Source organism: Lygodium microphyllum, chromosome 19 (genome assembly GCF_053477565.2).
Source record: "Lygodium microphyllum isolate KBCC chromosome 19, Lygodium_microphyllum_v1.1.10, whole genome shotgun sequence".
NCBI classification, from domain to species: Eukaryota; Viridiplantae; Streptophyta; class Polypodiopsida; order Schizaeales; family Lygodiaceae; genus Lygodium; species Lygodium microphyllum.
The window spans coordinates 57947768-57974591 of NC_141153.1; the positions used below are offsets into that span (position 1 = coordinate 57947768).

Consider the following 26824-nt stretch of genomic DNA (forward strand, 5'->3'; position numbering starts at 1 on the left):
AATGAAAAACCAAGTAATTCCAGAAATTTCAGATCTGCAAATCAATATTCAAAGTCACAAAATGTGTGTTACAGCACAGCACAAGAAATTGCAGCTGTTCCTTGGGTAATACATCAATTTGCATGAGAAAGCCTTCTGCTCCAAATCCATCCACATACACAAATTTGACCCACAAGGTCAAAAGTCCCGCAAAATTGCTCATTAAACATAACTCCCGAGTAGATTCCCCAAGCCAAATTCGCCAAAATTTCACAAATTTTGCAAAAGCCCCAAATTTTTCTGAGATCCAATGTGCTCAATTTCAATAGAAAATTTTGCAAAAGCCCCAAATTGCGTGGGGTCACTGTCAAAATTTCAAGAAATTGTACTTGTCACTGTGCAATTTCCACAAATACATGAAAAACCCCAATTTCTAAGACCCGAATGTGTGCAAATTCCAAGAGTAAATGCATGCATAATCTCTGAGATCCTTTAATCTATGCTTAGCAACACGTGACAGCCCACAAATTTGCCCAAAAGGATGAACCTTTGAAAAAAAACATGATCTATACCACCCAAAAAAAAGTGAACTCTTGCCAAGCTGCTGCACGCGACCTGCACCTGACATGCACTGACCTGGAAGCCGTCGCCTAATTCCTTAACTGCTGCCGTGAACTGGGCTGTGACCTGGAAATTGTCACTTCACCTACGCTAACCAAAATGTGGCATGGAAGCTATCGCCTGACCAGCGCTGTGACCCAGGACTAGCCTGCGGACTGCTCTTGGTGACCTGCGCCTGACCTACGACCTACGTGACTGCCTGAGACAGCTGTGTCTGACCTACGAGGGGTGTCGCTTACCGGAACTGAAGACGACGTGCTGGCATAGCTCAAACAGTCTCCGAGAAGTGAACCGATGCTCTAATACCAGTTTGAAGTGACCAATACATAGCTGAGATTCAATGGTCAACAATGGCAATGGCCAATAGAGAGAAAAACGTGAGCACCATTAGAGAGTAGTAGAGTAGGAGAGATGCACAATGTGTGGGTACGAAATAAAGTGTACCTCTTTTAGGTTTTTGAGATAGGTATATAAAAGTACAAGCGCTAAGGGCACATTCACACATGTCCACATATAAAGGCACGATGGCCCTTTATTTCCAACAAATACTGCATGGAAAAGGCCCAACTAGTTGCACTTGAATTGTCTCCAGATAATGCTTTCTTGGCTACACTATCTGTATGCTTGGCTAATCTTGTAAAGATCTTTCCATTGCACTCTTATCCACAAGCCAAGCTGAAAGCCTTGACAAAGGTGCTACAAGATTCTGTACTCGAAAGAACATGGTGAGACTACAGGACGTTGATGGTCAGCTGATTACAAACCCCCAGTCCATTGTTTATATGTAAAGAAAATGCTTTTTGGATCTTCTTGGTTTGAGGCAAACACCTAATCACATTATACATCCCCATTCAATATTTTATGCCTTGCTTAGGGGTCAAGTTTCTCCAATATTCATATTATTTTGCACGCTGATATTCATGATCCCAATTCAGATACTCTCAAGAATTAATTTTTCGAGACTTCTGTACCTCGCTTGGTGAAGCCTTTGACTGTTGAGCTTTATAAATGCAGTATCCCTTAATTAGCTCTTTAGTTATAGCACCAAAATTCAAAACTCATTAAAAAGAAACACAACTTAGAGACTGTATGTTACGAGGATGTGAAATTTTGAGATGTTTTAATCTTGTTGATAACATTTGATTAAGATATAAATCAAATGTGCAAGGTTGTTTAGCATGTGTGATACACATGGCAATTATTTCATGGTACCAGGCCAAGGATCCTGAGGATGCAGTGGGTGCCAAAGGCAAAAGTTGCAATAAGTTATGTCTAACAACTACTAGGTGGTACCTAGTGTCAAAGTTGGGCCTACACCAATTTATTAGCCACTAATGTCAATGGTGACATTAGAGACTAGGTATAAATTAATTGTTTAATGCTAATCTAAGGATCAATAACTGCTCAAGAATACTTGGAAGACAAATTTGCCTAGCCAATTTAATCATTCGTTGGTGAAATTGATTTTCTAAGAACTACATTTAATTTTTAAATTAATTTTTAAAATTAATATTTTCAAAAGTAATTTAATAAGCTGGATAATGCTAAAAAGTGGGATTAGAAGGCTGCCACCTAGCAAAACTTACCCGTGCAAGTGGAAAAAAACGTTTTCAGGTGTTGATGAAAGTCTTTTCCAGCCATTGTGAGAGAGAAGGAGGCTGTTAGAGAGTAAGGAGAGGCTCCTGATGTAATTCGCAGCCCACCAAGGATCCGTTCTACAATATGCGACAGCATTTTGGAGTCTTCCAGGAGCAGGTAACAACAGCCCAAGGTCCTTCTAGTACAGATGATAGTATACAGGAGGAAGCAGCAGTCTCTCTCGTGATCCTAAGCGGAAGATGACAGCTTCCATGGCTATTTAAGCAGGGCAGCAATAGCTTTTCAATGTTTCTCGCAATGAAACTCTGAAAATTCTCTCTTTGTGGCATTCTCTCTTATCCCCTAACCATTTCTGAAGTCATCTCAACATTTTTCAACAATTTGAGCCATTCGAGAAAGAGATTTCAATCAATCTCTGTTATAAACCTTAATTTACAGCAAAAATTAAGGTTTTAAAAACCACCTCACCATGTATACTTAGAATTGAGGTTCTAAGACTTGAATTCCAACAATTGAAATTGAGGAATTTCAGGGAGATTCAAGAGGCTAGCCAACCAATATCAGATTTGGGGGCTGAATTTGTCTTTCAAGGAGCAAGGTGAAGGCCAATCTCCAAGCATACAAAGGGGCAAATCGGTTTAGAGACTTACTCGTCAATTTTGATAGCAAGAGGCACTTGGATTAGTAGAGAAGATCAAAGGATCTCTGTTGTGCTCCATCCATTTGCAATAAAAGTTAACGAAATACCACAAGGGGCGCCAATTGTGGAGCCAACAGGGTGTCCAATATCCAAGATTAAAGTGGTAAATTGTGCATTTTCAAATTATGTGACTTTTGTGGCCCCTTTCAGTATTTCTTGAACTTTAATTGCTAATGGATTGAATACAAGTTTAGATTCCACAATCTCCTTTGTTGATCCAAAAACCCCTTGTTATACACACAATCAGCAAGCAATTTGGGTCAATTGCCCCTTGATTTTCACCTAGAAATTACACAAATGGAACCACCAACTCGCCAAATGTTGTCCCAATTCACAATGCATGGCCTCACATCTGAAATCCCTATCAATTCCACAAACTTCAAGTGTTGATTTCAGTGTACGATGCGTTCTCCTGTTGGTACGGGTCCCAAGGTGGCTGCTAAACCCTAATTTCTACAAAGTTTTAGAGTTTACAACAAAGATGAGATATCTCTCTGCTGTCCACCAAATTTGGCAAAGATCTGCATTAAATGGCAAAGAAATGCTGAGATCTCCTAAGATTGGGTTGGAGAAGATGAGAGAAAGCCAAGATGAGAAAGAACTCTGATTTTCTTCGCGAGAAGACCCTAAATTCTGCTTGTTCCCTGCTCCAGCTTGCATTTAATGCAATCATCTACTGCCAAGCACCTCGAAAATACTATTACCCGATCAACAATGTTGTTGCCAACCCTCGAAACGTGACTGCCTGCTGTCCCCTCCCTGCTCATCCCCCAAATGGCTGTCTTGTATAGCAAATTGTAGTTCTCTTATCAGAGAATGGACCAGTAGCTCCCTTTCTCTCTCCCCCAACCTGTAAGCTAACTAAATGGCATAGACCTAGTCCCCCAGAAGCGTTTTCTTAATTTGCATGAGCATTTTTGCCAAGTGGTAGTCTTCTAATCCCATCTTCAGCATTATTCAGCCATTTGATTAATTTTCAAAATTAAATAATCCTAAAAATTAATTTCAACCCTTCTAACCTTGCTCAAAATTAATGTACTCATCAATAATTAATCTCGCTAGGACATTTGCAACCCAAAGTGGTCCCTGACCTCTATTGACCCTTAAGACTGGTATTAATTAATTAATTAATGCTAGCACCTAGTGTCACCACCAAAACTTGCTAGCGAAATAGCTATCCCAAGGTCAAAATTGACACCAACTAGTCCCCAAAGCCCAACTCGCATCCTTATCACAACTTTTGCCTTTGATACCCACTGCATCCTTAAGCTCCTTGGCCTGTTATCATGAAATAATTGCCATGTACATCACATGTGCTAAACCACCTTGCACATTTGATTAATAACTTAATCAAATGTTATCAGCAAGATTAAAACATCTGAAAATTTCCCATTCTCGCGATAAAACTCCCCCTTGAAATACCTGCAATCGTCCACCATCGCACTGCATTGTGCCAAAAGAAAAGCATACTATACTAGAATTTTGATAAGGCATCACACTCACAACATTGGCCACTGTTATCTAACCATATTATATGTTCCAAAGCTTACTAAAAAATTTCAATCTTCATAAACATTAAATAATACTGAGAAATAGTCTAGAACTATTGCTAGAAACTCATTGGATACATCCATAACTCATGTTTCTCAATTGTTCTCACTTTAGAACCATAGTAAAGCATATTCTCAACATAAACCATGGTTGAAACTACCAATGGCATTAACTGACATACTGTTGTCCCTAGAACTAGCTATAAACCATTGAAAACTAAGCATAATCTTACCATAAACTGAGTACTTGCTAATTTGAGAACTAATCACAAACTGATTGCAAAAATTGATTAGTAACTAATGCAAAATTGATTCGAAAAGTGACCATAAATGGTTCTCAAATTGATCAAAATTTGAGCAAAAACGGATCAAAATTTGATTTCAAAACTTAAGTAAAAGCTTGTGCCAAATTGACCATGAACTCATCCCAAACTGATGAAAAAGTATAGTCTCAGAGCCGTGGTAACAACCATACTCATCTACATATATCTCATAGTGACTAGTACATTGAGTAGTGACCCCGTGGTAGACATACTATCAACACAGTATCTTGAATGTATATTAAATACATCCGAGAACCATTACATACGAGAGCTATCCACAACTGGAGGAGTGAAAGTGCTACCTCCCGCTTGAGCATTGGGTAATACTCCGGATCCCTACTCTAGCCTAACTGAGTCCGAACTAAAGTCGGCTCTAGCTAAAAAGCATCTAGGTAAAGCTGCAACAACTGAGGATAATCTGTCAAGTCGTCCTCTTCCATTCATTTTGCATCCATTTGTGAATAATTTTGAAACTTTACCAAAATATCTCTTGGAAACTTTACCTTTAACCTTTCTTTCTTTATGTGGTAAGATAAACCTTTCTTTTCGAATAGGATGGTAAATTTTTTGATTAAGCACTAATAACAAGCAGCATAAATTTCACGTAAACTAAAAATACACACTTTACCACTTTAATCTTGGACAATGGACAGCCTTTTGACCCCAAAACTAGCACCCTTGGAGGTCTTTCTTTAACTGAGTACAACTGAGATCCTCTGACTTCCTTTGCTAATCCAAGTGCTTCTTGGTGTCATGAGTAAGTTGACTGGTCTATTGAATCTCCTTGAAATTCCTTAATTTCAATTGTTGGAATTCAAGTCCTAGGCCCTCAATTCTGAGCACACATCCCGAGGCAGCTATTAAAACCCTAATATCTACTGTAAATTGGAGTTTACAACAAAGATTGACTAAAATCTCTTCCTCCGATGGTTCAAGCTACTGAAAAATATTGAGATAACTTGACAAATGGCTTGGGGATAAGAGACAATGCTGTAGAGAGAGAAATTTCAGAGTTTCATCACCAGAAGCACTAAAAAGCTATTGCTACTCTGCTCAAACAACCATGGAAGCTATCATCTACAGCTTAGGACTGCTAGAAAGACCGTTGTCCCCTCCAATACTCTACATGTTTATTCTCTATACTCCTTAAGCATTTCATCAAGATCTTTCAAGAGCTCTTGCTGTCATCTGCACCAACATGATCTTGGGTTGTTGTCACCTACTCTTGGAGAGCTCCAAACTCTTGTCACATACTGTAGGATTAATCCGTGGTGGCTGCAAATCAGATCAACAACCTCTCCTTGCTCTCTAATAGTCTCCCTCTCTCTCACAATCACAAAAATAGACTCCACCAACCCCTAAAAACGTTTTTCTCACTTGCATGGGCAAGTTTTGCCAAGTGGCAGTCTTCTAATCTCATTTTCTAGCATTATCCAACTTATTAAATTAATTTTTAAAATATTCATTCTGAAAATTAATTTAATAATTATTCTAGTATTCAAAAAATTAATTTCATCAACCAATAATTAAATTGGCTAGACCAATTTGTCTTCCAAGTATCCTAAGTAGTTATTAGCCCTTAAACCGACATTAATTAATTAATTAGTACCTAGTCTCTAAGGTCACCATCGACATTAGTGGCCAATAAATTCATCTAGGCTCAAATCTAACATCAAGTACCACCTAGTACCCATCAAGCATAACTTATTACAACTTTTGCCTTTGACACCCATTCCATCCTCAAGGTCCTTGGTCTATTACCATGAAATAACTACCATATGCATCACATTTACTAAACGACATTGCACATTTGATTAATAACTTAATCAAAAGTTATCTTCAAGATTAAAGCATCTCAAAATTTCATGTCCTCGTGGCATATACTACCTCATTATACCAAGTACATGGATACCCCCTATTGCTCCAAACACTAGAGGACAAACCCACATCGTCTACCTTATTCAGCAAAGTGAGGGTTCACAATGCAATCAATAGAGTCTAGAACAGTCGAGAGGCCTAGGACCATAATGGACTAGTAGCAAAGCACGTATCACATGCAAGAGATATCCTAGCACCCTTTCTAGTTTACCTATTCAACAAGGCCATGTGTGAAGACTTCCCTACTAGTTAGTCGACTAATACTATAGTACCAATCCTAAAAGCTAGAGACTCGTTTCTACGAACTATACGACAGTCACGGTTAGTCACATGCTAGCCAAGCTTTATGTATCGATTCTAGGGTATAAGCTGAGCAAATGGACAGAGAAGCACCAACATCGAGCATGTGGACACACAACGTTCCAAAGGAATTACTCCACTCTTGATCATATCCTCACGCCTTCGAGCCATCATCAAGAGCAACGCACAACATGTTAGAGATTATTCATCCCTTTGACTAGCATTTCTCATGTTACCGTTGGTGCAATTAGTTCTCTCAGATGGCATTATTCATTATTCATATCAATCAGTGGGCATTTTCAGTAGGCATAGTGTATGGCCAATCCCATCAAGCAAGCGATGATGCCACATGGCACCTAGGGTTCTGTCGCTCATTATTTTATTCATTATTGATGTGGTCGGCAGCTTTTTTATCAGGTCGGCCAGTTTTGTTGGCCGCCTACATTATTTTATTGTATTTATTTCCTCCTATTTAGGCCTACTTGGCAGCCACCCCTTATGACTTGCTTTTCAAGTGCTGGTGGGAGGGATACGCCTCAAGGAGATACGTCACTAGCACCTATATGTCTGCCCTCTTCTTTTTAGCATTCATTGACTGCAGATTTTGCGTTCTTCTCTCTTTTCTCTCTCTTCTTCTCTTGTGCTCATTTCTTTCAGTCTTGTCCATACACTTCTACAATCATTGCACGCTGACATGGCCTCAGAACAGCGTAGAAGGACTAATTGATGGTGAGCACACCTGATTGGGAGAATTCTTTGCGACAAAAGTTTAAAGGCTACGGTGAAAGGTTTATGATTCAAAAAAAAAAAAGAATGGCTCATGACAGATGTGTATAGATTACTATGCTTTGAATAAGAATACCACCAAGAATCGTTTCCCTATACTAAGGAGAGATGATATCTTTAACTAGCTAGAGGGATCTACAATGTTCAACTGCATAGACTTGAAAAGCAAGTATCATCAAATACACATTAGGTTTGAGGATGTACATAAGACAGCTGTCAAGACTACCTTTGGCTCGTATTAGTTTTGGCTATGCCATTTGGGCTTACAAGGCGCCAGTGACATTTAATCGCATGATGGACCATACCTTTAGATCACATCACTCCATGATAACCATGAAACGCATTATGCTGGTATTGAAACACGGAATGCCTGAAACACCTAAAACGTTTCATGGAAACGCGGAATGCCTCAAGTGAAACAACTAACTAAAATGTGATTTTTAAATGGAAGAAAATTGTTCTCTTGCTTTTTGTGGGGTTTTCGCAAGCTTTGTATATAGGATACTATCCTTATTGATCTTGTGTACCCAAACACAAACATCATTTGTTGATATCAAAGGATTTGCATGGTATAAATGTGTAAGTTGAAATTCATTATTTACAATTTTTAAAAGCCTCTCATATCTATTATTCAACTGTTTCACTTGGCATTTCACTTGGGACTTGCCCAAAGATGAAACATTTTCGAGTAAAAGTTCAAATGCAACATTTCAAGGGTGAAACATTTCGAGGATGAAATGTTTTGCAGTTACCTCATATTGCTCTTTTCTTAGCACTATCTTTGATGATATCATTGTATATGCAAATAATGAGGCAAAGCATAGGAAGCATTTGGCAATTGCATTTGCAAAAATCAAAAAGCATAGACTAATCATTAATGCAAAGAAGAGTAAATTCTTCTTGGAGGAGATTCGCTTCTTGGGACGTATAGTGTCCAAGGATGATGTATGTCTGGACCTAACAAAGTGGAAGCAATACATTAGGCTGGCCTCGCTTGAAAATTCTGCATGACATCCGTAGCTTTTTGGGCTTGTGTTCATACTATCACAAGTTCATTCACTACTTTGCAAAGATTGCTTTGCCTCTTTTTCTTTGTAGAAAAAGAGTATACCTTTCAAATGAGCTCTAAAAGAAATTGCAGCTTTTGAAAAGCTAAAAGAGAAACGTTGGTGCAAGCACGAACAACATTGGTGCAATCCTCTAGCAAGAAGGGCATGTAATAGCTTATGAAATCAAAGTGTTCCAAGGGGTAGAAACGAACTTGCATATCTATGAAAAAAAGTTGCTGGCTGTGATTCACATTCTTTCTATCTAGAAAAACCATTATTTGCTCAGGGCTGATTTGACTGTGCAAATAGATCATTAGACTTTGAGATATTTCCTAAACTAGACAAAGTTGTCTCAGAGGCATATTGGGCAAACTTTGTTGAGAAACCACTATTTCAGTCTAGTCACTTCAGTCAAGTTTTCATCATAGACAACCCCAAAAAGGGTTGGCCGCCCACATTTTCAGGCACCATCCTAGAGTGATCGGTGGGGCACCATCCTAGAGTGATCAGTGGAGCGCCACCCTAGACACACCAGTGCCTATATATAGGCCAACCCTCACTCAATTCAATCCATCCCTTGATCACTTTTCCTCTCTCCAAGCCTTCCATTGCCCTCCCACCCCTTCAAGAGGACATTGCAGTTTATGCCTTATAGCTCTTCTCCATCACCATCTTCTCCCTCAACTTCGGGCACCATCCCTCTACTTGGTGTTTAGAGCATCTTCCACTTCGCCTCACCATCTCTCTACTTGGCATCAACAACCTTCTCCTTCAATCTCCACCTTCACCTACATTTTTTAGCCTGGAGAACTCCACATCTAGAGTCACCTTCCCCAACTAGGCATTAGCATCTTCCTATCTAGCATCACGTCCACACCTAATATCAATTTCTATAGCCCCAAGTACCTACATTTTTGGGTTGACATGCCTTCACATACTGCATTTACACTCCAGGTGGCTACCCCTTCGTCTAGCGACCTCCATCTCATTAGGCGTCAGCTCACATAGGCCTCTGGCATCTGCGTTTGCAACCCTAGCCATCTCTCCACATCCAATGACTCTGCTTCGCTCCCTCGATAGATGGCGATCATCTCCTTCCTCCCTGACCACATCAGAGGACTGCAATTTGCTCCCTCAAAAACTGTTCTTCGTCTTCAGGTTACTTCGATAGCCCACTGCAAGAAGGATTGTGTTTCGCTCCCTTCACTGTGCAAATCCCCACGAGTACTCCCATCTAATTTAGACAAGACAATGCAATCACTTTTGAGCTTCGGCTCCGCTATCTTAGCTTTTCTTCACATAGCATGATTCAATGTTTTATCATCTTGTTCTCTTGTGTTTCTGAGTTTCTCTCTTCTCTCTCAGTGTTTGTTGTACACACACTGTATTTCTCCCCACAAACCCTACTATATCTCTGCATCATCACATATTCTGACAAACTACCTATCCATTTTTCACTTTTAGATAATGCACGTGGAAGATAAAATGAATGTTGTGGCTGATGCATTGTCTAGGAAACCACAGGTTTCAACAACGTCCATTACCTATCATCATGGGTTAGATGAGATAAGGATATAGTATGCAAACAATAATGAGGACTTTGCCAAAGTGTATGGTCAATTGTTTGATGGTCAACATCATGTGTATTGCACTACCAAAGATATGTATTGCATTATCATGTGTCATAAAGTAGCTGAGGACTAATGTTTTGGAGCACTTAGTACTACTGAAGCTAAATACATATCAGCTACTGAAGCTTCTAAGTGGTTGAGCAGACTTACAGAGGATCTCGGCATGTCTATGAGTACTCCCATATTGGAATGTGATAGCCAGAGTGCTATGTATCTAGCTAAGAATGCCATGTATTATTCACACACAAAGCATATAGATGTGCAATATCACTTTATCAAACAAATTCTAGAAGATGGTCTAATCACATTGATCAAGATTAAAACACGGGGGATAAAGGTCCTCTATTGAGCTCCGTGTATTGTACACGTGTATTATTTAGTTGTACATGTGAATGCACCTTGCGTGCCCTAAGTATAAATACATTTTACTCTTTGTGTACCAACACGATTGTTGGTACACCCAAAATCATATCGTACGCTTTCTCTCTCTGACGCTCTCACTCACCTGCTCACTTCTTTAGCTATAGCAAACTCTCATACGTAGAAAAGAATAGCTATTGATTTTCTCTCTAATCCTTCAAGGACACCTACAAGGAATAATGGGATATGCACTGTGATATACAAGCTTTAGCAAGCAAGCTCATTTCATCCACACACTATGGTCAACCTAAAGAGGCCAACTCTATTGTCTTGGATCTTTTGAAATGCTATGTATCAAAGCATAAGACAAACTTCCACTCCTAGTCAAGTACCCTTAGATATCTAGTGATTGCTTCATGTACTTTATGTTCACTCGAGATACTGTACATTGACAATATATCTGCTTTGGACCTACTACAATCAATGTTCTAGACACTATATAGATCTACTTTGAACCTACTATAATCAATGTTCTAGACATTATGTATATTGTTATGCAGTTTTGTATGGATGCTTACCATGGCATTGAGCATCATACTTTTTAGACAACTGTGATTTAAATTACACTTATGCAAATATATATAGCAATAATAGGTGCACATGTTGTTTGGCTCGATGTTTAAGATTTTACATGTCAATCTACTTGTTTTGGTACGCCTTTGGTTTATACACACAAGCAATTGGGATCAATTACCAAGTTTTGAGAGGGGTTTATGTCAGTAGAATGACAAATGGGCTAAATAATTTAATTAAAATGAACTCTAATTCTAGTATCCCTAGCTCTTGGCACAATGATAATAGCACTAGCAATGAAAGATTTGACACCAAGGCATGCAATGGACAAGCATACACACTATGTGATACAAGGACAAGGCAAAAGAAACAAGATGCAATGTGCAACTTTATGGACAGCAAGTTTATGTTACACTTATCGTGTCCCTCCTATGTTCTAGTGTGAACACCCCCTTTATCTCATAGGCAGCTTTACCTTCTAACTAGAGGAGTTTTTTCCCTGTGTGAACACCCACCATTGGGTGTGGTACTTAATACCTTAAGGATTGTACTTTCATTCATTCTCACATAGTGGATGTTTGCTTCCAACACTCTCCTCTCTTGTTGTTCACTTGTTTATTGAGTGTGTGAGAGTGTGCACGTGCTGCTGAACCCTAACCTAACAGTGGTATCAAAGCCATACCTCACAGCTGCCACCTTGCTAGCGTGCCGCCATAGCCACCATTAAGCCTCAAGCTCAACTGTTCTCTTTCGCCTGCCTACTACGCACCTTCATTGACAGCCTACTGCCTACGACCCATGGCCTCCTATCCAATGAGGTCCCAATAGTGCACTTGACTATCTTGTCATGCAGCCTGCTTCTCATCACACCCTATTCAATCAATCTACCCACTCTTGACTCAGTCCACCCAACACCATTTTCCTACACGCAAACTTGTCTGACTTACCCATCATGTCACATGCCTGCAATGCCAACAAGCAACCGACAAACTACAGCGTTGTTTTCCCTGCACACAACCCCATCAAAAGTGTTGAGCTCGTGCCGATCAATGCCTCCTGCCCAAAGCCTCCTCTCCGACGAGGTCTCAACAATTTCACTTGATTGTCCTGTCATGCAACCTACTCCTCATCATGTCCTATTCCATCAATCTGCCCACTATTGACTCTGTCCACCCGGCACCATTTTCCTACACGCAAAACTGTCAAACTTACCCATCATGTCACACGCCTACAATGCCGACAGTCAACTGACAGTTTGCAGCTTTTTTTTCCATGCACGCAGACCCATCAAAAGTGTTGATCTCGTGCCGATAGACTCACATCACTCATATGTCTCACCATGTCAATGAGCTTGTCTACTCCCGTTCCAATCACTCATGACAATCACCCCACGCTTGCGAACATGACGCCGACAATCCTTGTTTCCAGCAGTAGTTCTCGCATTAATTGCAAGCAGCCACGTCATGTCAATTGACAGTTTGCAGCTTTTTTTTCCATGCACGCAGACCCATCAAAAGTGTTGATCTCGTGCCGATAGACTCACATCACTCATATGTCTCACCATGTCAATGAGCTTGTCTACTCCCGTTCCAATCACTCATGACAATCACCCCACGCTTGCGAACATGACGCCGACAATCCTTGTTTCCAGCAGTAGTTCTCGCATTAATTGCAAGCAGCCACGTCATGTCAATTGTCTACACACCCAACTACCTACAATTAAAGTATTTAAAAAATTAACCCCTTTCAGCCTTAATCAAGATTAAACCACTCAAATGACATTTGTTAGCGTGCAATGCCCCCAATACGCACAAAATTTGGGGACTTTGCAAAAAATCCAATTTTTTTCCGAATTTCTTCTAGAATTTTGAGGATCTTGCCTCAAAACCCTAAATCTCACAAAATTTTTGGGAATTTTGCATTCCATGGAGGGAAATTGCCCAAATTTGCATCAAAAATCAAGGCCTTTGCTAAATTTTCCCAAATCCATCGACATTGACCCTAATTACACCTTCTACATCGGCATTCACACACATTGCCCTTTCGACTAAAAATTCTTCATCAACGCCATCAATTTTTAGAAGAATTGTGAAATTTTGGTCTTTTCTTTGTTTTATTTTTCTGTTGCAACTGCATTTGTACTTTGGGCAGTCGCAAGTTACTGGAAAACCAAAAATTTCAGCAAGCAATGGTCGGGCAAAATGATTCGGTCAACAGATTTGGAGACACACACAAATTAGATGGCACTAATTATCCCATGTGGGCATACATGATAACATGTGTACTGGTTGCCAAACAACTTTGGGATTACGTATGTGGTTCAGAAGTTAGGCCTACATGCCCTAATACACAGAATGTCACAACTTCTTATGGCTCATCCACAATCACCAATGGATCTTTAACTCTAGCTCCTCCGACACCTCCCACAGCAGATCACTTCAGATGGGATGGGCGTAATGCCCAAGTTCATGCTTTGATTTCACTTTCGTGCAAGAAATAAGTTATCTCGTATATTCAATTGTGCATAACAACCAAAGATGCTTGGGATAAGCTTGTCTCATTGTATCGTCTGCACAATGAGACTTGTGTTGTCATGAGAACATGTATTTTTGAAACCTCACTTAAAATGTGAATTAATCTTTAATCACATGGTTAAGTGTTGCACATGTGAGGTATAACTGCAATTACAGTAAATTTACAAGCCCAAGATACGAGAAACTCACCAAATGTCAAAGGAAAAAGTTGCTATAAGTTATGTTGCACACGTCCTTAGTGGTATCTAGTGTCAATTGTTAGCCTAAGTCATTCATTTGGCCATAAGTGTCAGTTGTTGACATTAGAGAAGTAGCGTTTAATGGTACCTAATACCAATTAGATGGTCAGAGATGGCGCAGAGACACTCGGGAATAGAAGTTGCCTAGCCAATTTAATTATTGGCCAATCAAATTTATTTTCTAGGTATTAAAATAATTATTAGATTAATTTTTAATATTTAAATACTAAAAATTAATATTCAATTATGGACAATGCTGAAAAACCCATTCGCCATTTGGGAAGATTGCCATTTGGCAAACTTGCCCATGAAGGCTGATGAAAGGCCAAAGAAGAGGAAAAACGTGATCGTTCTACTATTGTGAATTGTGGGAAGCTGTTGGAGATGATTGGGACTGTTTTTCATCCATTTTCCAGCAAGAAAGAGCACGTTCACTACAAGTAACAGCTCTTAGGGACCCCCAAACTGTAGACAACAGCATCTAGGATGCTGACGGCAACATTTATTGCATGTGACAGCAAGGAGAGGCTTCCCAACAGCAAACAGCAGCATCTACAAGCTTTTGAGACAAGGCCGCAGCAGTAAATGACTGATTTTCTTCAGTTCTTCGCTCTACTGTAAACCGTAATCTGCAGCAAAAATAAGAGTTTAGCAACAGCCTCGAGAAACATGCCAAAAATTGGAAGCTCCAACACTTAGATTCAACAAAGATGATGTTGTTTTTAATCAAATTCTAGTGGAGGGACCAAAAAAATCAATGAAATTAAGGCATTTTCCATCTCCATCAAAGTTGGTGAAGGCCAATTAACTACCGAATCAAGGGGCAAATTAAATTGAAGACTTGCTGGTCATTTTGGACAACAAGGGAAGTTGGAATACCGAAAGGGATTGGAAAAATCCCATTGAACATCAACTTCTTCCTCAATTAAGTTAAAGAAATACCAAAAGGGACACCAGTTTTGGGGCCAAAAAGGTGTCCATTGTCCAAGATTGTGAGTTAATTTGCATTTCTCAGTTTTGTAATAAACGTTGCTACTATAACTATGTTCTAATCACGGAATTACCGCCCATCTGCAAAAGAAAAACTGGTTTCACAAGTAGCCTATTTGCATAAGCAACTTGAGATGGAACACATGACAAAGGGTGATTCTGTGGATGTCTACATTACACGTGTCAAGGGCATTACTGAGCAACTTGCTAACATTGTTGAAATCATTCCCAATACATCCCTTGTATCTACGGTCTTGGTTAGTCTACCTGATACTTATCAATATTTTGCCACTACACTCTGTTTACTTGCAAAAGGAGACGCTAATGCTTACACATTTAATACATTTATATCACTATTGTTGCAAAAAGAGCAATCAAGGCTGAATCACTCTAATATAAGTATGGATAATCAAGCATTTGCAGCCAACTATCGCAGCAAAGGGAAGTCATGGCAACCCTCAAACTTCAAAGAAAAAGGCAAAACAACTTCTTCTATGGACTCCTTAAGCACCAAGGATGATGGTGCTAAGAAAATTATTCAAGGAAGAAGAGCCACGTAATTGAAGGATACACAAAGAGAACAGAAAGGAAAAAGAAGAAACAATCGGGTATAAGTATTACTGAAAACTCAACAAATGCAAAGGATGCAACCACACATCTGGCTAGCTTGGTGTCTTGTTCGTATGATCCTTCTGTACATGAGCATGGTCTTTTAGTTGTTGAAAATTCCAACACTTAGTATTTTGACAATGGCACTTCTAAGCATGTCACGTCCTTTCGTGACTTGTTTGTATCATATGCAAATGTACAAAAGAGGGGGATCGGTTGTATGTGCAAACAATGCTTCATATGCCATTCAAGGCATTGGTCAGATTTCCATTATCATGCTTGAAAAGGTCTTTTATGTGCCAGGCATAAAGAAAAACTCGCCTTTAGTTTCAACCATTGCATGTGCTAGTTTTGTGGTCAAATTCGACATGGATCGATGCAATGTTTATGACTATAGTGATGGGGATGCCCTCATTGTCACTGGTACTTTGTACAATGGACTTTATCAACTTGATTTATATGAGAGGAGAGCATTCAACGATACATTACATGTTGATACCACCATTGTGGATGACACTAAGTTATGGCATGCTCAATTTGGTCATCTTTATTATGCCAGTTTGCTACGTCTGAAGCAAAAATATGGTGCTCGATCTTCCTCCGTTGAAAACACCTACTCACAATATATGTGAAAGTTGTGAACTTGGCAAAATGCATTGTGCTTTGTTTCCCAAGGGTGCTACAAAAATTACACCTTGTGCATAGTGATGTTTGTGCATATGCTTGGCCATATGCTTTGAAGCACAAATCCGAAATGTTTGCATACTTTAAAACATTATTGGCCTTGGCTGAAAAACGACAATGTATGCAAGCTAATTACACTCCGTACAAATCGAGGGGGGGATATATGTCATGGGAGTTCAACTTCTCCTTAGCTGAAAGGGGCATTATCCATCAGTGTACTACACCTTACACATCTCAACAGAATGGTGTGGCTAAGAAAAAACAAGGCACTTTGATGGAAATTGCACATCGCCGTCACATAATAAGCTACCCCCAAAGTTTTGGTTGAATGCTATCATGTGTGCAATGTATGTATTGAATCGCAGCCCAACTAAAGCATCAGCTGATTGTATGCCTTATGAGGCTTGAAACAGCTAGAAACCAATGGTATCACATATCTATATCTTCGGTTGTTTGGTATATGCTTTAGTGCCACAACCACAAAAACATAAATCAGAAGACAAGGCTGTCAAATGCATCAATAGCAGCACGCTTTTCATGTGACCGATCTTGGCCACTTGCACTACTATCTTGGCATATAGTTTACTACAGTTGAGAGGGGTATTATTTTGCAACAGTCTAAGTACAGCTTTTTGAGCATTTTTAGATACAAGACTACAAGCCTATCTCTACTCCCATTGAGACAAGCCACATGTACACATTTGAGCATGCAAGAGAACCTTTTGATGCTTCTCTTTATCAGCAGGCTGTTGGCCATTTATTGTACTTGTGTAATACAAGGCCAAATATTCAGTTTGGGGTCTCTTAGTTGGCACACTTTATACACAGCCCTAGTACTACACATTGACAAGCACTTAAATGTGTCTTTCATTATTTCAAAGGCACTAAAACATTAGGCTTTTCCTATCCTAAAGGCACTACTCTTTGCTTGCATGCATATACAGATAGTGATTGGGCCGATTGTTTTGACACGAGGGTGTCCACTAGTGACAATTGTTTCATGCTTGGTGATTCATGCATTTCTTGGCAAAGTAAGAAGCAATCTACAGTGCCCACATCTAGCTCTAAGGCTGAATACAGGGCAGCATTTATAACTACATTGAAATGTGTATGTCTAAGACGCCTCTTAGTGTGGGATAGCAATCGCCCACTCCTATCTACACAAACAATCAAAGTGCCATGGCAACTGCGAGCAATCTAATTTTCTATGCTTGCACTAAGCACATTGAGGTGCATTATCATCATGTCAAAGAGAGACTCCACGCAGGGGAGATTGACTTGGTTTATGTCTCTACATAGGACAACTTGGTAGATGTGTTTACAAAAGCTCTCTCTAAAGAGCAGTTCAAAGCCGTTTGCAAGGGTCTCACCTTGATACCATTTGGGGATTGATCTACATATCCCCTGTATTCGTTCACATCATTCACTCAAGGGGGGTTTGTTACACTTTTCGTGTTCTTCCTCCTATGACACTTCCTTATCTCACAGACACTTTTTACCTTCTAGCTCGAGAAGGGCTTTTTCCCCGTGTGAACACCTGTCATTGGGTGTGCTACTTAATACAACACCAGAGATTGTCGCAGAAAAGGCTAAGTGTGGGTACCAAAAAACATGGTGGGCATCCAGAGGCTATAACAAGGGTCTCACAAAGTGTACAAAGGCTGTATGCCACATTACATGAGGAGTTTACAAAGCTTATGACAAAAGCATTAGGGCAAGGTTATACAAGGCTTCAAAAAAGTCTAACAAAAAATTGGGAATAGAAGGACTGATGAGGCTTGTTCTTCTGCTCCCAATGATCTTCTTCTTCTTCCTTTACTCCATGATCTTCTTCTTTTACAACTGCAAGGTGGGCCTTTTGAGACCTCTTTCTGGTATGACATAACTTCTCAGTGTGTCCGATCCTTTTGCAAAAGTCACAAAATAGCTAGTCCTTTTTTCCTTCGTTCCTGATACTAACATACAACATTTATTCATCCTTAGAAATAGTTGACTCTTCTTTATTTTTATCTTCTTTTCTTCTTCCAATAGAGAGACCTTAATGTCAACTAATTTAGGGTTTGGCATGTTGATTAAAGTGGTTGAAACATTATCATAATCACGAGGCAAACTTTTTAGCAAAACACCAATACAAATATCTTCATTCATTTTGAGATTTATTTCTACAAGTTGAGTTAGGAGACTTTCCATGTAGTTCAAATGAGATGCCAGAAACGTACTAGGCTTCATGTCTGGTCTAAAGAATTCAATTAACAATCCATACTTAGAAGACTTTGGCTAAGCACCAAACAATGTGTCCAATCTATCCCAAGTGTCATGGGATGTATCACAAGCATCCACATGATGAATGTAACTGTCATTCAACTCAAGCTTTATGATGGCTTGAGCCTTGTCATCATTTTTCTACCAAATTGCTGCAAGAGCAACATCCCAAGTCTTCTTCTCTTGTCCATTGGTGATGGCCCAAAGGCCCTTCTTCATCAGGACAAGCTTTATGTGGGTCTACCAGGTGTGAAACCCGACTCCTTTGAAGCGACATGTCAGAGAGTCTTTGCCCATGCTAGAGTGATTGGAACAGCAACAAATCAGCAACAAATCAGCAACAAAAATTCTCAAAAATGAGTTGACTTTGGTTGTGTCAAGAGACCCAAGCAATGGTGGTGATAAATAGTATCAAGAGATACTAGTTGAACTAGATTGATGAGCTTTAATCCTTTAAACCATCACAAGTCTTCCCCTCCTTGCTGGTTTGATGCCCAAGTGTTTGTTGGGAACTAAGTAGGAACTCAGATTAGAGTGACAGGAACTCCAATAGACTTGGAGGAGTGAGAAAATGACGGGATTTTTAAGTTTGAGATTAAAGAAGCTATGGAGGATTTGGGTTTGCAGACACGGACCTAGGATTCTACTAATTTCAGCTCATAGAGATGATCATTTGGGAAACCCTTTGAGAGGGAGACAGCTTAGGTATGGGTCTTTAATTGCCCTATGGTAATCATCAAGATCGCAACCTGCACGCAGCACGACAACAGTATGAACAGCATTTGGCAAAAATCTGCTTGCGAGCTCCAATTTCTGCAATGCTGGCCTCTAGAGTGCTCAATGTTGAGGTTTAAGGTGATAGGAAGTTTCTCCCTGAGTAGAGCAAGAGGTCCACAGAAGGAAGTTCAGTGAGATATGCCCTGGTTTGAGAGATATGAAAGCTCCAAGCAGGGTAGGTGCAAGCTGGCTATGGCTACCATGAAGGGAAAAATGTAGATGAAGTTGGAAATGAAGTCAACCACTTGGACTGAGCTCGACAGAGATGAAGAGGAGCTGAGAGGAGAGCTTTCAGAGCTGAGCCATGCTCACCATGCCTCTGATACCATGTTAAAAAGCATGGATTTGAGCATGGCTATGGTGGCTTGAAAACATAGAGTTGAAGATAGAATGTCACACAAGTGAATTAGGTTCCAAGATTAAGACTTGGACTCATAAACACAGTCTTGTGTGGTTGGACAATGATTCAGACACTTGACTGAAAGGACAAAAGTACCATTATATTGCATTCAAAATGAAAGGAAAGTACAATGCTTTATAGCTTCAAGATAGGTCCACTTTTCTGCTTTGTGCTTATGGGATTTTGGATAGCCTACATATCCTTTACCCAAATTGCTCCATACAAAGAGGCTACACTAGGTGCGATTGCCTAAAGCTCAACATTTCTACCCTCTATGGTCAAGGATTGGTACAATTGACATTGACATCAGTGTCTTTCCAAGGCACTTGAGTGGTCGCTTGATCACCCACTGCTTGGGTATTCGTGATCCTATCTATTTGTCATTGTTATACGTACTATGGCACATCATCCATCATTATAAATCTTATCATACTTATCACCCATGATTTGGGAGAGGGTTCACCAGTGTACACATCCTAGGTTGTAGAGCTCATATCCCAAGGGCATCCATTTTCCAAGTCAAGAGTATTTAGTGCTATCCAACTGCATTTCAGGTCACATTTAACGCCGGCAGCCCTCCTCATTGTTATGTATTTTCACAAACTTTTAATTGGCTGCCACTCCATTGTTTATCATTTAGTCATACGAGTAAAATAAGCCCTAATAGAGAGAGGGAGACTGCCGCACTCTGCTTGTTGCCCACAGCCCATGCCTGTGTACCTTCCATTTCCTAAGTTCATTCTATTCAAGTTCATGAGTTCTTGCTCTTCTTTTCAGTCCTTTGTGTTAACGTTGTCTCTTTGCTTCTGTTGCTATTCTAACATTAGCTTCCTAAACATGGGTTGGCACATTAAGGACATTCGCACATGCATGCCCTAAAGTTATTTACTGCTTGAATGTGTAAACATCGGCTCTAACACAAAGCACCACACTTTACAGTGCTTCAAAGCACAAGATACATCAACTTTTACAAAGGCATCTAAGGTTTTTCAACCTAGATAGCTCGTGTGAATTTGTCCCAGCACCACACTCTCACAATCAGACCATGGTATATAAGAAATAAATTCTATGCACGACTAAAAATGCACTATCTGAATTACAATCCTCTTTGTGTGACCTCAGTACGACACATGCACATGACAACAGGCAACCATCATGCCCAGTTGCTCTAGTCCAAAACAGTTACTCCATGATCCCACTCTAATCCACCCAGACTGATTTTGCAATGTGCATACTGATTGTCAATGTTACAAGGAACCTAATCTATGCTCCCTCATCAAAAGCTCCTAAGATGGATGCTCCCTGGTCAGAAAAATCGTGTAACTGCCTCCCATATGCACACCCCAATTTAGGGGACTTAACCCCTCATGAAAATTGCATGCTTATTTCTGGAGACCTTTCACCTGATTTAGTAGTTTTCTTCTGTTCTCACCTTATTGTTCACCTACTTCAAGCATATTACAAAAAATATTGAACTTCCCTACTTTGTAGTCATTTCCGTCTCTCAAGTTGTTATCAATCACCTGGCAGGACTGTCCCTTGCTCGTTTCATGTCAGCCTCTGCTATCTGATCTTCTCTCAAAGCATCAACAACATATCTGCATAGCAAGGGAATACACACATACATGACACAGCATTGGACAACATGGTCTGGATGGGCCAAGAGGCAAAGTTCAGTTTTACATACCCTGGGTTTGACCCTGCTGTGTAAAGGTACTGCCATATTGTAAGAACGACAAGCAATAAGTACAGCACAGTATACCTGGAAATACAACATCGTAATAACCTTCAAACAATCAGGTCCCTTTTCGTGTATAGCTACTCAATGACCTACACGAGATTCTAGACAAACTGACAATCAAATCTTAGTGGCATTCTGAACTAAGTGATGAAGTTGGACTTTGTTTATCAACTATTAACTTTGAAAAGGTTGAATTGCTTCTCTAACGTGGCTGCTTCGTTAATCACTGGCACAAACATCCACAATATTCGAAGCTTGTGCACAGACAGAAGTTAAGAGATTACCAAGGATGAGCTACAGTTCGACGCCTCAAGTTGTAGTCTAGCAGGAACAAGGCACCCACGAACAGCACGTGCAAGGCAACCATGATGATCCTTGTCCTCCATCTAGCCAAAACATCTGCCAGTCCCATGATCCACGATCCAAATGAGGGGGAGCTCAACGGTCACAGACGCAAATACAAAAGGCAAACACTTATTTACACACACACGCATACCATTTTTTCCTTTTGTGACACAGTTTTTTCTCCTTTTCTAATAGCTTTTTTATCATTTACAGTGACAGGTCCCCAATGTGGGTAACGCACACAAACACAGACTTTTTTTCGTGTGACATTAATGCTCTGATTAACTTCAAGAGGATGCTGCCAGGGAGGTCAGCACTAACAAATACTGTATCAGAAACATTGGGAACACACACACGCACACGCACTCTCTCTCTCTCTCTCTCTCTCTCTCTCTCTCTCTCTCTCAAAACACACACACATGTAAAGGAGCAACGGGACTTACGCAGAATCCTCATGTCATTGCTTTGCGGAGTGGCTGCAATCACAACCAGTGACAGGAATCACGAGCCATAAGGCATTGGTCCGATACAAAGTCACCAGTATTGTCGATAGGAATGGAGATCTGCAATTCTGAGACAGAGGAGAAAAGCTAAACCAGAAGAAATCTCTCTCTCTCTCTCTCTCTCTCTCTCTCTCTCTCTCTGTGTGTGTGTGACGACGAGATACGCAGTCAGCAGTAGCCCCTCTCGATAGCTTTAATGCGAAGGTAGGTGATATGTTTCTGCTTCTGATTGAATGGGCGAATGAACCTCCCCCCTACATTGCTAGCAGACAGCCGACTGACTGTGCAGAGTCGTTGATCGAGGCAGAATTAGTTTAGTAAGCGTGGCAACACACGCAAACTTTCTTCTCTATGTGTATGTGTGTTTTGTTGGGGAGGGGGAAGGAAGGAGGGGGGCTTACGGACCTTAGAGGACTTTAACTCATAACATGTCATGAGACACAAAATGGTATAGCAAAAAGGGCAAGAAGAAAGGGAGGAATGACACAAGGAACAACTCAACGGATGAGTCAAGTCCTAGACCAGTAGACACTAACCAACTTGATAGAATGAGTTATGTTAAGACTCCAGAATGAGTCAAGAAAACCACACTTAAATTCCTAAGGATAGCAATCCATGAAGCGCGGGTGAATGTAAGGGTATGGGCTTTGTAGCTATACCATAGCGCTGGAGTTAGAAACATCTATATAGGGAGCAATAGTGACTCTGAGCTCTCCTTGATTTTCACTCTATGTGTGATTCCTTGTATTCAGTGGTGAACCCTCACATGTGCGATGTCATGAGGGTGTAGTCCTGAGATCTACCTCAATGTTGTATCTTTCGATATCATGAATACAAAAGATTCCTTATTGATATATTTTGTGTACCCTCAACTTGGGCCGTGGGGACTTGGATCTCTTGGTTCATTTGCCAAGACGCTTTGCCCGTATCTCCAAGTCAAGAACTTGGGCTATTTTCCTTGGCCTCTTTGCCAGATCTTTCTTGCTTGCCTTGAACTTAGACAAATCGATCGGTTTGGCTTGCCTTTTCACACGGAAGGTGTGGGCTTGGTGCATGGCACCCCTTTGGGTCTTCTTACCTCATTCGAAGTTAAAGTTCTTGGGGGGAAATGGACTAAGCCATCACACTTAGATCGAATTTTGGGTTGCAAAAGTAGATGTATCTTTGAAGTTCTTGTGGTGACGCCCATATATGGAATGCTTGGTGTGTCACATATTCATAAGATCAAGATAACAAATCCTTACACTACTTGTTGCATGAATGGCGAGGTCTCAATCTTTATCAACATTAAGTATAGTACAAATAGGTTCCATAGCCCAAAGGCATTCACCTTAAGAGTAAGTTGGGGAGTCCTCCAAGACTCAACTAGCAAGGTTCCCTTACATGACACTAAATTACCTTGATTAGACCATATTGCGACCACTCCCTCATGCTCTCCCTTCTTTTAGGCTTTGTCCTCTGACTCGTTCTATCCAAGCTCATAAGGGTTTGCCTCTTCGGCCTTAGTGGTATACCCAATGACTCCATTGCTAAAGTGCACTTGGTTTCTACTTTGATCTAAGTTGGCTATGATGGGCTGTGGCCTTGGATTGAAAGCTTGGTTTGCTTCATCCTTAGCCATTAGTTTAACTTGGCGGGTTTTGGAAGCATCGCCATTCTTATCTGTCATCTTGGCTCTAGCAGCCTGTCTTTGTTTCTTGGGGTTTAGTTTCACCTGCTTCTTCTTCTCATTCTCATTCTCCTCTTTCTCTATCTTTCCTTCCTCTTTTTGGCATTCTTTGCCTAGGTTTATCTTTTGCCCCTCTTCCTCCATCTTGTTCTTGCTTGAGTCTAAGTCATCTTCTATCTCGTCTTCTTTGGCCTTCATGACTTGGTCTATCCTTGGTTGCTCTTCTTGTTCTAGCCTATCTTCTTCCTTTGGCTTCCTAGCTCTCCATACTCGTTCTTCTAACTTGGCTCCTCCGCCTCTTTCTACTTGCGCTTTTTCCTAACTTTCTTCTTCTTGTTTTCTTCTACGTGCTTCCGCACATCTTGCTCTAGCTTCTCTTTCTCTTCTAGCTTCTTCCTAGCTAACTTTACTTATTCTTCTATCTCTTTTCTTCTCTTTTCTTGTTTTCTCTTTTCCTTGATTTTCTCTATGGCTCCATCTAATAAGTCCTTTTCTTCTCCTTTCCTACCATCTTCTTCTATCCCATCCCATATTTTCATGATTCTCTCCTTCAACTCTCTTCCTAACCTATCATCATTGAACTTTGTGGGTTTCATTGGTTATTGGGATTGGGGTTGTTGGGGTCGAGGTGTTCTAAGATCTAGGTTAAGCTTCTCCTCGCCCTTCTCTTCTTCTTTGTGCTGCTGGGGTAGAGGTATTCCAAGATCTGGGCTGAGCTCATTCTCTCCCTTTTCTTATTCTCCAACTTCTAATGCTTCATTTTTTCCTTCTCCTTCACCCATCTTATCATCTAAAGTAGAAGTGTTGGCTCCATGTAGCAAATGCCCACCCAAGGTGATTTCACCCTTCCATTCTCATCTTCTAAGTCTATCTCCTCATCTACTTCTTCATCATTCTCTTGATTAAAGGCATCCCGTACCTCACACGAGGGCGCCAACCTGGCCTTACCCTCAATCTCAATAGGTGGAGGTGTTCCAAGATCAAGATTGAGCTCATCCACTCCTTTCTCTTATTCTAACAATGGTTCTTCTTTCAACTGGGCTGCAAACTGTGGGTGTAAGAGTTCATCCTTTTGACATGTCCACCTATCTTCCTCTTCTTGCTTGTATCCTAACTCTCTCATAACATATTCTACCTTTGAATGCACATCCATTCTCCATCCTACTCCCTTCACATAATGCTCTGTCTTTTTTTTTTTCTTGAACTCCTTCGGGTTGGCATCCTTTCAAATAGGGATAGTCGATGTAGGGGTATTCTCCTTCTGGGTGGTAGTCGATGGGAAAATCTTCGCGATAATAGTATCCAAAATATTCATTATAGAGGTATTGGTCTTCATGGTAGCCTTCTTGGTAGTAGTCTTCAAGATAGTAGTCATGGTAGTAGCAATCCGCTCCTTCTTGTTGGGAACGAGGTGTTTCAAGATATGGGTTGAGCTCATCCTCTCCCTTGTCTTCATCTTCATCTTTGTTTGACCATAACTCTTCTTCTTCTTTCACCAGTTTCTTCTTTTCTTCTCTCCTTGGTTCTTCCTTGGTCGGCTTCACTCCATTGTTTAGCTCTTGGACCCTTTCACCTCTCATCTACTTCAAGTATGGTTTAGCCCGCTCTTTGGCTTCTTCAGATCCAAAGGCAATCTCCCAGTTCCACCTCAGTATGATTTCTTATTGCACCTCCATGTCGAGGCCTCACGCCATCTTTACTTGCCATAGCCTGGTTCTCTCTCGCACCATGATCAACTAGTAGTCAAGCTCCTTCAGGTCTTCATCTAGCTCTTTATTCGTCTCTTTGAGATTGCATAGCACATCCATTCCTTTGTGGGTCTTCTCTAGTGCTTTGATGGTCTTCTTTGTTTACTCGATTAGTTTGAGCTATAGCTCTTTCTTGTTGTATGTGATTTTGAGCCAATGATATAGCCCATCTTCCTCTTCGTAGAAAGTGTCCTCCCACAGCTCCAGCTCTCTCTAAGACATTTTTGAATGGTATGTACGTCCCTATCATGCCACAGCTCCCTCTTAACTTTGTTGGTACAAGAGGTTCTCTCCCAATTTCTAGCAAGTAACACACTCGGAGGAGCATCACGACATGGGACATCGTGCCTTGTTGTGTCATGTTGCATCGTGTTGTGTCATGTTGGGTTCATTGCATTGCATTGTGTGACATGTTATGGTAGGATCTCCTCCATGTCCATCAGCTTGCTTTCCTCCTGAGCTAGTATGCTCCATGCTAGAGTTGCTCTGATACCAAGTGTTATAGACTTTCACGGGACTTCAAGCCATAACCTGTCACTCATGAGACATGAAAATGGCACAATGGAAAGGTGCATAAGATATATCAACAAGGAATCCTTTATATTCATGATATCAAAAAATATAATATTGAGGCACATCTCAAGACTACACCCTCATAATGCTACACATGTGAGGGTTTGCTACTGAGTATAGGGAATCACATGTAGAGTGAAAACCACGCAGAGCTCAAAGTCACTACTACTCCCCTATATAGGCGTTTTTGGCTCCAATGCCATGTTATAGCTACAAAGCTCATACTCTTCTGGGGGTGGAGGGGGAAAGGGAGCTTTTCTTGTCCTCATTCAACGTTGATGAGACCCTGTCACATACAACATGCCCAAATGAGTACATTGTACGTACAAAGCCTAGATTTGTAAAGGAAATGAAAGTTCGAAGAATTTGCCACATGAGGATCATTTTACTTTATAAGACCT

General features: G+C 40.5%; 1 protein-coding gene across 1 annotated transcript in view; it reads right to left on the reverse strand.

Annotated features, from left to right (window-relative positions):
- The window catches only part of LOC148019915 (protein S-acyltransferase 10-like), a 43976-nt gene extending 21197 nt beyond the window's left edge, over positions 1–22779 (reverse strand). The window contains exons 1-4 of the mRNA XM_087700126.1: positions 22374–22779; positions 21870–21984; positions 21532–21606; positions 21368–21442 (exon numbers count right to left, since the gene is read on the reverse strand). Coding sequence (XP_087556252.1) covers positions 21368–21442; positions 21532–21606; positions 21870–21984; positions 22374–22386 — 278 coding nt within the window. The 5' untranslated portion in view covers positions 22387–22779. The remainder of the gene's footprint in view (positions 1–21367; positions 21443–21531; positions 21607–21869; positions 21985–22373) is intronic.
- Positions 22780–26824: the final 4045 nt, after the last annotated feature.